Genomic DNA, 12,383 nt, shown 5'->3' with positions numbered 1-12,383 from the left:
GCAGGAATGATAAGAAAGCGCTAGCGTTATTATTGGGAAAACAAAGAACTAGCGCCATCTGGTGTTCACTGGTGGTAACTGAGATTTATTAATCAGAACTTCTCATCATGATGAAAGTAGGTCAAGACGCAAACAGATGCTCTAAAATTTAATTAGAAAAATTAAAACGAATTTCAGGGGAAATTATACTATTTCCAGGCTCATATTTGGCAATTTAAATCTAGATTAATGACAAACTGCTAAACAATTTGGTGAATTTAGTTGAGGCTGTAGATAATTGCTGTTTTGATTAATGTTGTTTTTGTATCACTTCACATAAATGGCTTCTTTCTACTATTATACTACAAAGCAACTGTTTTCTGTGTCCAAAATGTGTTATTCGTTGTTGTAAAAAGATGCTTCCTAATAGTTGTATAGTCCCAATTTAAAGGGTCTTTGCACTCATTTAAAGATGACTTTAATCAAATGCAAAAGCTTAACAAAATGTAAAAATGGAACAAAAATGACACATAATCCTCCAAATTACACACAAAACCATAAAATTATAAAATGAACCGAGTTAAAATTGGCAAATAAAACATGTAATAGAAAACTGTACAAGTAAGACTAAACAGCATAGACATGTAAAACGTACAATATTGCAAAATGTTTGGATTTACACAGGAAGGCACAGATCTTTTTTGTTTTTTTCTAGCTCAGCGTTGAAAGGAGCACAGAGAAATCGTTCGGGATTATTTTATTTTACACTTTAGTAAGGAAGCAGCTAAACAACCCTCGAACACAACAAAGATCAACACAACTATACAATACTTTAAGTAGTAAAAATATCAAATAAACAAGTTGATATGTCAAAAATATCTAAGAAATGTCGTTTTTCAAATCGATTGCTTTGCTTTTGATTAGTAGGTCTGTTGTCAAGCCGAAGTGACGCGTTCGCCATAATTTCAGCTAAGTGCGCATGCGCGCTATGTATTAAGCATTATGGCGTCGAGTTTACAAAATTGCAAGACAAACTTCGGCGATTGAAATACTTTAAACGCAAACACGGACGACAAATGCATACCGAGAAGGTTAGTGGTTCGTGTTTGTTCTTACTGTGCGTGTGCTAAAGCCTAAATGTATTTTTTATAAACGTTTTGTCTTTCTGCTAAGTTGCTCCTACGTTTTTACGTTTTTTTTTTATTTGGTTTTCAACTGTTGAACTAAACGGACCGCTGTATTTAGCATGCTAGCACTGTAAATATTTTGTTTGTTTGTTTTGTTTTTGTTAGAAAATAACCAAGGAAGACACATGGAGAACTGCTGATCTGAGAAGACACATCAGAGTAAGTGTGTAAAAGTAAAGCTCACACACACACACACACACACAGTACATACGTACACACACACACACACACACACACATGTGTGTGTGTGTGTGCATGTGTGTGAGTACTAAGCATAGCCTTACAGTATGAGTATTTGTTTCTGTTGTAAATATTTTACAGGAAAACGCGTATGATGAAGGCTATATGAGACATAGAGATGACGGTGAGAGAAAGCACCGTGGTGGGGAATCCACAGAGAGACGTCACAGAGATCCAGAAGAGTCCAGACGAGACCGAGGCAAACTCAGAGAAAGCGAGAGCACAAGAGAACGAAAAGATGGAGACAAATACGTAGAACGAAGGAAAGAGGGCTCACAAGACAGTAGAGGAGACAAGGACAGGAACAGGAAAGATGACAGAGAAAGGAGGAGACAAGTCGATGATGGGGAAAACAGGGAAAGAAGACCTGATAGAAAGGAAATGCATGATAGGGAGAGACACAAAGATGAGCGCAAAGATAAGGAGAAAGAGAGGATAAGGGACAGAGAAAGACACACTGATGAGGACAGGGATAAAAGGAGAGAAAACAGAGACAAAGAAAAAAGGAGGGAAGAATGGCACCACAAGGGTGAGAGAAGATGGCATGAGGAAAGTGGGAAAGAAAGAAATGAGTCAGAGTACCAACACAAAGAGCACATGGATCTACGCAGAGACAACTATGAAGACAAGCGGAAGGACAAAGAAGGAAGACATGATGACAGAAATCACTCAGAACAGAAAGAAGAAAGAGGTCTGTACACTTAAATTAGCATATTCACAGGATTACAGTGTCTATTTAATGCCATACTTCCTACCTTTCTGATTTCAGAGTATAAAGAACATAGACGCCACAGAGAGGAAAGAGAAAGGAGACAAAGACACAGAGACAGAGGACGTCATGTAAGCATTTGCAACATTTATCATCAACTAAATAACAAGTTTAGCAGAAACACATTGATATTTGCTCTTGTGTGTTTATTATTCTGTCATTCAGGAAGATAAACTGAGGCATGAAAGTGATTCCAGGAGGCATCAGGACTTGAAACCATCTAATGAAAACGTCAGGCCTTCTCGGGGTGAAAGGGCAGAAAGGGACAAAAACAAAGAGAGTTTGAAAAAAGAGGAAGAATATGTAGATCGACGATACAAAGAGAGAAAGCACAGAGAAGAGGAAGACTTGGAAAAAAATCACCAAGAAAGAACCAGCTCTAAACAGTTGTCATCTGACCAAAGTCACAGACATGAGAAGGTGGAAGAGACAAAGGTTAGTGAGTCCACTGTATTTATGTCCTTTTAAAGCTTTATTAAGATATTTATAAAGAATTCCCAAAAAGTCTTCTACATGCCACTTTTAGGATCATTTTCATGTTGAAACTGTTTCCAATCTGTGAAGAGCAGATGTGAAAGAGCCTTTATAATCACCACTTGCTCTAGACGAGATCGGATGCTTCCCTCCCTTCCTCTCCGCTTTGCTTTGCTGCTCTGTCTGTCTGTGAAACTGCTTGTGAGACTCTCTTGCATTTCTTCCGAACCATAATTATGGACTGTTTTGACCAGTTGGTCCCTCAACTCAATTTACAACATTTCTTCAAAGAGAAGACAGGCTTTAGGCGAGCCGATTTGCCCTGATGGCATGCACGCAGCTGGATATCTCATTGACTTGGAAGACTTGATGATGTGTCTATCTCTGCTGCCTTCTGTGGATTTTAAGGACGCATATTTTAATTGGATTTTCGATAACTGGTTCCTGCTATTTTGGATTCAGCTGGTGCTGGTTTTATCTACAATCAAGGAAGTTGTCGGCAGCAAACTTGGACCCGATCATGCTGCTTGCCTTTTTGATGGCTTGGTTCGTGTCTCGTGTACCCGGACTCAAATGCTTTGGGCTGAATGGATCAGATCTTGGGGATTTTACTCAGTCACGTTCCATCGGTGTGGCCATGTTATTTTGGACATTTTGGAACCGAGTTGACCAACACAGACTCAAGGTAGATGTCATTAAGTTCTGCCTGTCCCCAAAACAACTGTGTGTTTATCTAAGTTGGCTCCCCTTGGCTGGCCTTGAAGGTCATCTTATCTGAATTCACCTGGAGAAAATATGATCTGACGCTCACCACCCTCTCCCTGAGGAATTTCCAACTGATAACCAGTTGAACCAGCTGAATAAACGTTGTGTCATCATTTCAAGACTCTTGGATTCTCATAGATGTTATCCATGGCCATTTCTCGACATACCTCGAGAATGTTTATGGATCTCACCGGAGGACATTGACTGATTACAGTGACCTCGAGAGCATCTATAAGCGTTGTTGACCGCTCTCGTCACCACAATTGTAATTGTACAGTCTGGTAATTGCAGAATGTCTACGTAAATATGTGCTTGTTTGTGCGAGGTGTTTTTTTAATATTAGAGGGTTTTTGTCTCAGGCAAGAAAAAAAGTCTGATGGTAATATTTTTTCACCTCCAACTCCTACATGTGCCCAGTTAACCACTGATTTTTGTCTGTCCAAACAGGTCTCACTTGTAAATGAGTCTTTGAGGCTCAATGTGATTTATCTGTTTAAATAAAGGTTGAATGAATATTAAGGAAAATACAATTGGATTTTTATTTTATTTTTAATTGTGGTGGAAATACTCCATCTTCATTCCGCATTCCCAACTGGTGGCACCTACCACTGGATACCTTCATCCTGATACCGCTTGCACTACCTGTTTGCTTTGCTGACAGGACCTTTGTTTAGTTTCTCTTTGTGTCGATTGTTTCCACATCTGATCTATTGCTCTGCCTACTGGATTGTTGTTTTCCACTCTGCACATGATTTTGACTGGTTGGAACTTCTTCAAAGACTAAGCTTTCTCCTTGGGAATATAATTCCTTTTCTTCGTTGACTAAGGAGGGTGTCCTCAGTCACCTCACAACTTTGTTCTTCAAGACGTAGTCCTCAATGGTTGTCAATGCTGCCCCCATCAACGTTTTTTTAATGACTCATGGATTTGGCTTGTAGTGACTCGATGGCCATCTGGACTGGCATCGACTCCTTAGTGGGGGAATATGTAGCAAAAAGACGCGCTCCCCTGACTATGACCTCTGACCCTTGTGCCGTCTACCAAATTCACCCTGAACGGTTTTCTTTGAAGTTACTTTTGACTTGAATAATGTCTGTTTTCACACATTGACTGTCCTTGGACAGAGTCAGCTACACTCTGACCATTGTTTGCTGTGGTTCTTTGCTATACCACGGTTCACTCCTTGCAGCTTCACTCATCACGGGTTTTCTAAACCCGTTTTTTTTTTTTAATTATGTGCGTACTGTACGTGCAGTGCAGTATTGTACATTCATCCCATTGCCATCATCTTCATCACCATCGCCAAAGTGTTTAAGAGCATATGAAACATTAATAAGAGAGTGGGAAAAGTTTGTAAGAGTTTGGGAAGAGTTTGTACATCCTTAAACCTATATAAAAAATAAATAGAACACCGCTATTTCACAGATTTTCACCTATCGTGGGGGAACTTAATCCATTCGCAATAGGTGAGGGATCACTGTACTATCTTCTTTTATGCTTAAGAAGGAATAAAAACAAAATCATTAATGAGGACAGACTAGTCTTTTTCCTGCAAGGGTCACTTGTTGAATCTATCCATGCTTTCTCTCGTGTGCTGAGCACTTCCACATTCAGCTTCATCATCACCAAAGTGTGGCAATGTCATATTTAGTCTGAAGTTTATGCATCATTTCTTCTGGTTAATGTGTTTATTTATGTTTTTTAGGTTAATAATGATAAAGACTTGGCAGAGCAAGAATATGAAGATGATTTTGAGGTAAAACGTGATGCAGCAACATAATGCGGCAAGTAAAGCTGTTGTTATGGCTCTCATTTTGTCATTGTATTTATTTTAACACTCATTTGTTTGTTTTTGCATGCTTTTATCAATTTTTATTCTAAGAAACTGGTGAGTATTCATTGTGAAACTGTGATCTTTGTGTTCATCTTGCTTGCGTACCTATTTATTGGCGTTTAGATTATAGGACTGCATGTGGCAAGTGATGCATAGGATTTCTCTTACTAAAGGATTATGAAGATGATTTTGATGAGAGTGAAGATGAAGGTGAGGATGAGAAGGACTTGGTGGTGGATGATGAGAAGGAGGAGCTCACAGCGCAACAGAAAAAGGAGATTGAGTCCATTCAGAGAGCCATGGCTGAAGAGAACGAGAGAGCTGTAACAACCAAGTCCAGACAAAGTATGAGCAGAGAGGAGGAAGATGTGCCCACATGGTCCAAAGGTGCAGTCTCTTCACATTTATATATGTTGACATGTGATAGATAGAAGACTGTCAGTGTTCTCTGTGCAGGATTATAGCAGAAATAATACAATCTCAACTGCTTTGTTTCCAGACTCTGAAAATAATCAGATTAAAGCCTCCCAACGTGGAAAATTTATCAACTTTGTGGCTGCGAAGCAACGTGAAGTGAGCAAGAAAGTCGCCACAAAGCAGAAGTGAGTTTTCACTTTTTTTCATGAATAATAATAATGATTTTGACGGTGTATGTCATTGAATGCTTTCCAATGGATATGCTCTGTGATCTCAGAAAGCGAAGCACAGAGCTGCTTCGGTTAATTGATCTGGACTTCTCCACGACTTTCACCGTTTTGGATTTACCTCCTGTCAGCGAATATGAGCTGTACATCAGAAACTTTGGAAATGCAAACACCAAACAGGTCAGTTCTCTGTTGATTTACTTTTTAAACAAAACACCGGAGCAAAACATTATAAAGGAGAAACTGCATGTATGAAAGAACGTTTTTTTTCCTTCCAGGCATACGTTCAGTGTAATGAGGATAATGCGGACAGAGACATTCAGACAGAGGAAATAGAAACGTGTGAAAAGTGGACACAGCATCCCCCAGAGCACAACGTAGCCTGTGGTGGTAAGTAAAGATAACTGATCTCTGATCAGTGCAGAGGTTTACCATAGTTAGGTTTAATAATCTTTGTCTTGGCAGATCCAAACCTCTCTCAGGAGGCACGAGAAAGAACCAGAAGTGAGCTGAACTTCGATTCGCAGCGCCTGACGTCATTTCTGCAGTCAGCCTCACAGGTTGTAGATGGTCATTTTAGTTATTTACTCACACAACTTGTAAATCTCTCACTTTCCCCAAAAATTACCTTCCCTCAGTTGTTAGTTGTTCATTCGTCATCTTTTTTTGGGGGGCAAATCCAGGTCATGATGGTGTTGTTGGAAGAGGATCAAGCAGAGAGAAACTCCCTAAGACAGCTGAAGGTCCAAACCAAATCACTTTTGTTCAGCGATGGAAGTTTACAGCTCAACACTAAGTTGCCTTTTCTTTTAGGTACGCATCTTTATAGTAATAGCACCGTTGTTTGTTTATTTAGATATTTTGTTGAGAGTCACAGAAACTATTGAAAATTTAGTGCATCGCTTTTCACTGACTGTTTCTCTCGTGTGATGTTCACTAATGGATTGTAAATTGCAGGTCGACAAATCAGCCTGGTGCACTTCTCTCAGGTTCAGAGACACACCATGCTGTCGGTGCATTTGCCCACAGCCAAAGTGAGCGCTGTTCGGCTTGACAGCAGCACCATCATCTGTATCTGGAACATCTGGGAGCCGTCCAGACCTCAGAAGATCCTCCTTTATGAATCAGAGGTAACATTTCCAGAATCCATTTTCAGTTACAGGAAAGTTAGTGTATTTTTATTTTCTTCTTTTTTTTTTTTTATAAGAACTGAGTCCAAAATGTATCTAGGGAAAAGTTTATTATACTATATCATAATGTCATATTGTGTTGTGTTCTATCCTAGAAACACTTTTTGTAATATATTTGTTGTGTTTTTTTTTGTTTGTAAAAAAGCTTGATCAATTTAACACACACAAAAAAGATTGTTTTGCTTTTTCTCTAAAGAATTATAACCTTGTAATACCCACAATTTAAATTTCAGCTGAACCAAAATTATGTAACTCTGCTTTATACGTTGCAGAAAACCCAGCAATATAATCTGTGGGCTCACCTTGGAGCAAATCCCAGTGATATTGTTATAACACCTAAAACACTAATTCCCTGTAATGTTTTTTTTTTCTAGGTGCAGTGTTGCTGTTTCAGCCCTGAAAAGGCCACTCTGGTGTTTGCAGGTACTTCTGTTGGTTCTGTGGTGCTGTGGGACCTTAGGGAACAAACCAGTAAACATTACAGTTTAAAGATCGGGGAGGATGAGTGGACCTTCAGACAGCCTACCTTCTCCACTGGTGTGTTAGCAGACATTTTATTTTCACTTACCATACTTCCATCTTAAATACCTGTTCTCAACAGAAAACACTCATTTATTATAATGTATTTAGCCCATTTTGTTGAAAATTATACAAAGTATGTATAGCTTTGGTCTAATTTTCTTCAGAGCATAAATACCTTATATTACTCTTTATACTCCAGTCCTCCCCTTAAATGAGTATTTGTAAACATTGCACAATTATTTATCCTGTACATACTGATTCAGCACTTCCTCTGCTCTTTAACACTTTAAGTTCAAAGCTGTTTAGTCTCGCTGGTCAGTAGTAGGTCTGTCACGATAGCAAATTTTGTTGTCTCGGAAATTATTGCGATAAACGATAATATTGTTTGAAGTATGACCATAATTAGTAATTATTGTCAAATTTAAGAAGAAATGTTGGTTAATTTTTGTGTGTACTACCTTTTTTGACCACTGGGTGGCAGTATAAGACAGTTTGAACCGAAGGATGGATAGTGATGGAGCGAGCTGCGTCTCTTTAAGAAAAATGGGAGGGAGGCCCCTTGACGTGACATGGGCAGTTTCTCCTTCCTGTTTTTCGGTTCTCAAAACGGCGGACGCTCGGCGTGGTTTGAGCTCTTTAGCATAGCATTTGTCACACAAAGCTTTTAATAAAAAATCAGTAAACACGTTATCAGCTTCTTTCTGCAGAGAAAAACAACTTTTTAGATGAAGGCACAGGTTTCAACTGTGAATTTTGGAGCTTTGACAAGACGGAGGTTTTTTCCCTGAGGTCGGCCTGTTAGCTTAGCTCGTAGCTTAGCTTCTCAGCTTAGTTGCTTTTAACAATCCAAAAACGTGATTTTGGATTGTTAAAATAGATTTTAAAGAGAAAAGAAAAACGGAGGGGTCAGTGAAGACACCAGAGTTGAGCCTTTTGTCATCCGGTGTCTTCAGTAGAAAGAGAGACACACGAAGAAACGATGAAGCCGAAAAATGAAAATGAGGTCGATAATTTTCATTTATCATGTGATTCATTGGTTTATTGTTTATCGCGGCAGGCTTAGTCTGTGGTGCAAAATACAGCGAGTGCTCACGTCTTGTTTTTTTGTCATCCTGTCAACACAGACTCTGTGTTGTCTGGCTCAGGCCATTTCTCACCTGTGACCTCTATAGAAGTCGTCTCCTCCACTGTAGCCGGAAGGCTGAGTTCAGAGGTCCCATTTTTCGCATCCGAGAAAGGTAATAGTGAACACACTTGTTGAACCTCATGTGCTACATGTTCCTTCAGGACATACACAGATCAGGCCATATTTGATGAAATGTTCTTATAATGCAGAGCCAACGGGGTTATCGTGCCAGCTAGCTTCTCTGGATGAGAGTGGGCTGTTAAACTTCTGGGTAGGTTAAGCAACAACAAACAAATCTAGATCTGAAGTTTTCACTTTCTGAGGCGTGTGAGTTCTGCAACGTTTACAAGCCATTTTTCACGTTCATTCACTACATTAAACTTGTCCGGAGTCGCAACAACCTGCTACACCTGTGGTTATCAACTGGTGGCCCAATGGCCACTGTAGGTTTGCTGGAGGTGACTTTTGTGGCCAGTAAGGGTGACATAAAGCAAAATATACTGTATCTAATGATTTTTAACATTTATTAAAGAAAAAGACCAGATTCTTGTAAAAGGGGACATTTTTCAGTTTTTAACATCTGTTTATAATTAGCAAATCTATAAACTATGCAGACAGAGCTTCATTTAAAGAAATAAAGCATAAAGATAAAAGTTTTACTCCTTGTACTCGCTTCAGTGTTCACATATTTGCAAAAGAAATGCCAGCAAATCTGTTTGAACTCATCCTTTTTTGTTGTTTGTATAACCAATAAAATTCAGTTTTATGCCAGTTTGGGTCAAAGCTTGGAAGAGCCGCTGCAGAGAAATGACCAAAGAGTCGCATGTGGCTCCAGAGCCGCAGATTGCAGACCCCTGGTCTAGAAGGATAATATATTGAGCCACTTTTTATTTTTGAATTGTATCAAATCACTAATTCATTCTTCTTTCCAAAACCTGATTCTTGTTTCAGCCTTTTTATTTTTTTTGTTAACAAGGTCTATTATAGTCTGCTTTTCAACATTTAAACAAAACAGAGCTCCACACATTAAGTTTAGTTCTTTACCTGCTTTAATACTATTTAACATTAAGACTTTTTTCTGTTCAGATATTAAATGACTCATGTTTTCAACTTTATGTCCTTTAGGTGGTGTTGGAACTCCCTAAAGGCAATGATGCCGGCTCTCCTACAGATCTAGGTAATAAGGGCATGCTTTAGAGGTTTTTTGCCACAAACCTCCTCTCACACTGTCTTCACGCTGCTTCTCATTTTTCCCACTTGCAGGTCTTCGTCCTGGGGGGAAAGTAAAATTGCTTCACAGCTCTTCCCTCCTCACTGCTGACAGGTTAGATTGATAAAAAGCTTGTGACGATCATCTGTTGCTGCTGGTCGCTGGGCTTAAAATACCCCACAGTGTTGCAGCCCAGGGGGGCACAGCTGCTCCTCTGTGGTCATTTGATCCTGTTTGTAATGCCTCAGCATCTGATGGGAACACTTTCCCTGTCTATAAAGAACGGTGGCTCAGTATCAAGTTTTAAGTGCCGGCAATCAAGGAATGGTGTAACTTCTAATGTTTTTTTTTTTAATTTTATTTATTTTTTTACATTTTTCTGTTTCTGTCACTGTGTCCAACCTTCAGGACAAGAGATGCAACAAAAACAGGACCGATACAGACGCTGCTTTTAAAATTTCTCCCCACAGACTCCAGTCATTTCTTTATTGGCACCAATTTGGTGAGCCTAATCATGCACTTCTACACGAATATCCTCGGATATTTAGAAAGCGCTGGCCTTGTTTGATTTTGAGCGTTTATGTCGTTTTTGTCCAGGGTCTGGTCAGTCATGGAACAAGTCACGGTCTGAAGGCTCCACCAAAGTCTTACAGATTCCAGGAGGTGGAAGAGCGACCTGTTGACGTCAGCTCAATCAGCTTCTCTCCCTTCAGAACACACTTGTTCTTGGTAAGAAGGTTTATTTTTTAAACGCATTGTGAGAAATATGATTCTTCAAAATCCCTTACATGGATCAGTAACTCATTTTATTGGCTCATTAAAGACTAGAATGAAAAAAGTATAATTAACTGATCAAGTAATCGTAATTTTTGCTCTCCTATCTAAAGTCTCTTTTTACTGCATACTCCAAATTTGAGGAGTTCTATAATATAGTTTTGAAAGTATGTTTGTGCTTTGTTGTGTTTGTTTCCATCTTTTTCCTAGGTGGGCTGTGGAGATGGCAGCATCCGGCTGCATGCAGTCAGCCAGGACCAGCCTGTGGCAGAGTGGAGGAACTCCACAGCTGGAGAACCTGTGGCCTCCCTGCAGTGGAGTCAGACCAGGCCGACTGTGTTCTGCGTGCTCGATGCCGCTTCAAACCTGTACATATGGGACCTGTTGCAAAGTGACGCTCAGCCGGTGATAACTGAGAGAATGAATTCTGATAGGTAACACCGCCGAGACACGAGTAACGGCTCATGGGTTTTGTTTTTTCTCTATGTTCTTATTTCAGGTGTGCGTTCTGTGTTTTCAGGGCGACAGCCGTGTCTGTGTTCGGAGACTCGGGACAACAAAACGCATTTTCAGGAGTAGCCCTGGCACACGAGTCAGGAAAACTAGAACTGCATTATTTCACAAGAAGTTTGTCTGGATCCAGCCCAGCAGAAGAGGGGAAGCTGGAGAGTTTTTTAACTCGAGCCTTTTGAACACTGCGTCTTATCTGACTGAAGTGACACGATGTGATCATCAACGTGTTACAGCAACAGTTTCTTTTTTTTTTTTAACTCGGGGAAAGCAAAAATTCATTTGAAGAATCCGTTTTTGTAGCGGCCACTTTGTATTTTCTGTTGTAATAAATGTGATTTTTTTTGTTTGTTTATGTTTACTTAAATCAATTGTTAGAAAAATAATGTTATTAGAGAAAAAAGATCTTTTGCAGAGATGCATACATTTATTACACTGAGGAGGATGCACTATTTATTGATAAGACTCAATATTTTGTCAGTCTAACCTATTTTTGTTAACATTTATTGAACAATAAACTGAACGTTTGAGTTATTCATGTACAATAGCACAATATAGAATACATTTACTACACAAATATTATTGTCATTATTTGATTACTGGTAAGTATTTCTCTGACATATACCATCTAGTCTGTCCAAACCTGGCCAATTCTAATTTCCACAAATAGATTTTAATTTAAATGTGGAATTTATGGAGGCTGCGCGGCTGCAGGGGGAGGAGCTTTGCAGAGAGTGGTGAAGGCTGCACAGGGATCTGTTGGAATCGGCCTCCCCACCATCACAGACGTCTACACCTCCGGATGCGGGAAGAGGGCCGCCTGCATCGTGAGGGGCCCCACTCACCCAGCACACACACTTTTTGCCCCACTCCCCTCAGGAAGGAGGTTAAGGAGCATTGAGTATGGAACCACTAGACTGAGGAACAGCTTCTACCCTGAGGCTGTTGGACTCATGAATCTCTGGCTAGAATGGTCACTGTGAAAGACCATATGTTGCTGCTGATCTGTTTCATGTTGCTGCTGATCTGTTTCAATGTTGATGTGTTCATGCGTGCACGTCTGCTCACGGACTCATGTTCATGTTTGTGCTGATGTTCAATGTTTTATGTTATGAGTGTTTGGTGTATATTTGGTTGATGTTTTTCTTAGTTCATATCT

At 39.7% G+C, this 12,383-nt stretch overlaps 1 protein-coding gene across 1 annotated transcript; it reads left to right on the top strand.

Moving 5' to 3' along the window:
* The first annotated feature begins 932 nt into the window (after positions 1-932).
* On the top strand, positions 933-11,486 carry dync2i1 (dynein 2 intermediate chain 1). The gene is made up of 22 exons (XM_037694221.1): positions 933-1,070; positions 1,272-1,325; positions 1,488-2,097; positions 2,176-2,246; positions 2,341-2,610; positions 5,120-5,170; positions 5,422-5,635; positions 5,748-5,850; positions 5,943-6,072; positions 6,171-6,282; positions 6,358-6,452; positions 6,576-6,705; positions 6,850-7,022; positions 7,457-7,619; positions 8,729-8,842; positions 8,940-9,001; positions 9,856-9,907; positions 9,994-10,054; positions 10,349-10,442; positions 10,538-10,669; positions 10,925-11,148; positions 11,235-11,486. Exons 1-22 carry the CDS (start codon positions 1,056-1,058, stop codon positions 11,404-11,406), a joined length of 3,102 nt encoding a protein of 1,033 aa, XP_037550149.1. The 5' UTR covers positions 933-1,055; the 3' UTR covers positions 11,407-11,486.
* The last annotated feature ends 897 nt before the right edge of the window (positions 11,487-12,383 follow it).

Source organism: Nematolebias whitei, chromosome 20, assembly GCF_014905685.2.
Source record: "Nematolebias whitei isolate Nwh7 chromosome 20, NemWhi1, whole genome shotgun sequence".
Taxonomy (NCBI): Eukaryota; Metazoa; Chordata; class Actinopteri; order Cyprinodontiformes; family Rivulidae; genus Nematolebias; species Nematolebias whitei.
This window is presented reverse-complemented; position numbering and strand designations above follow the sequence as displayed.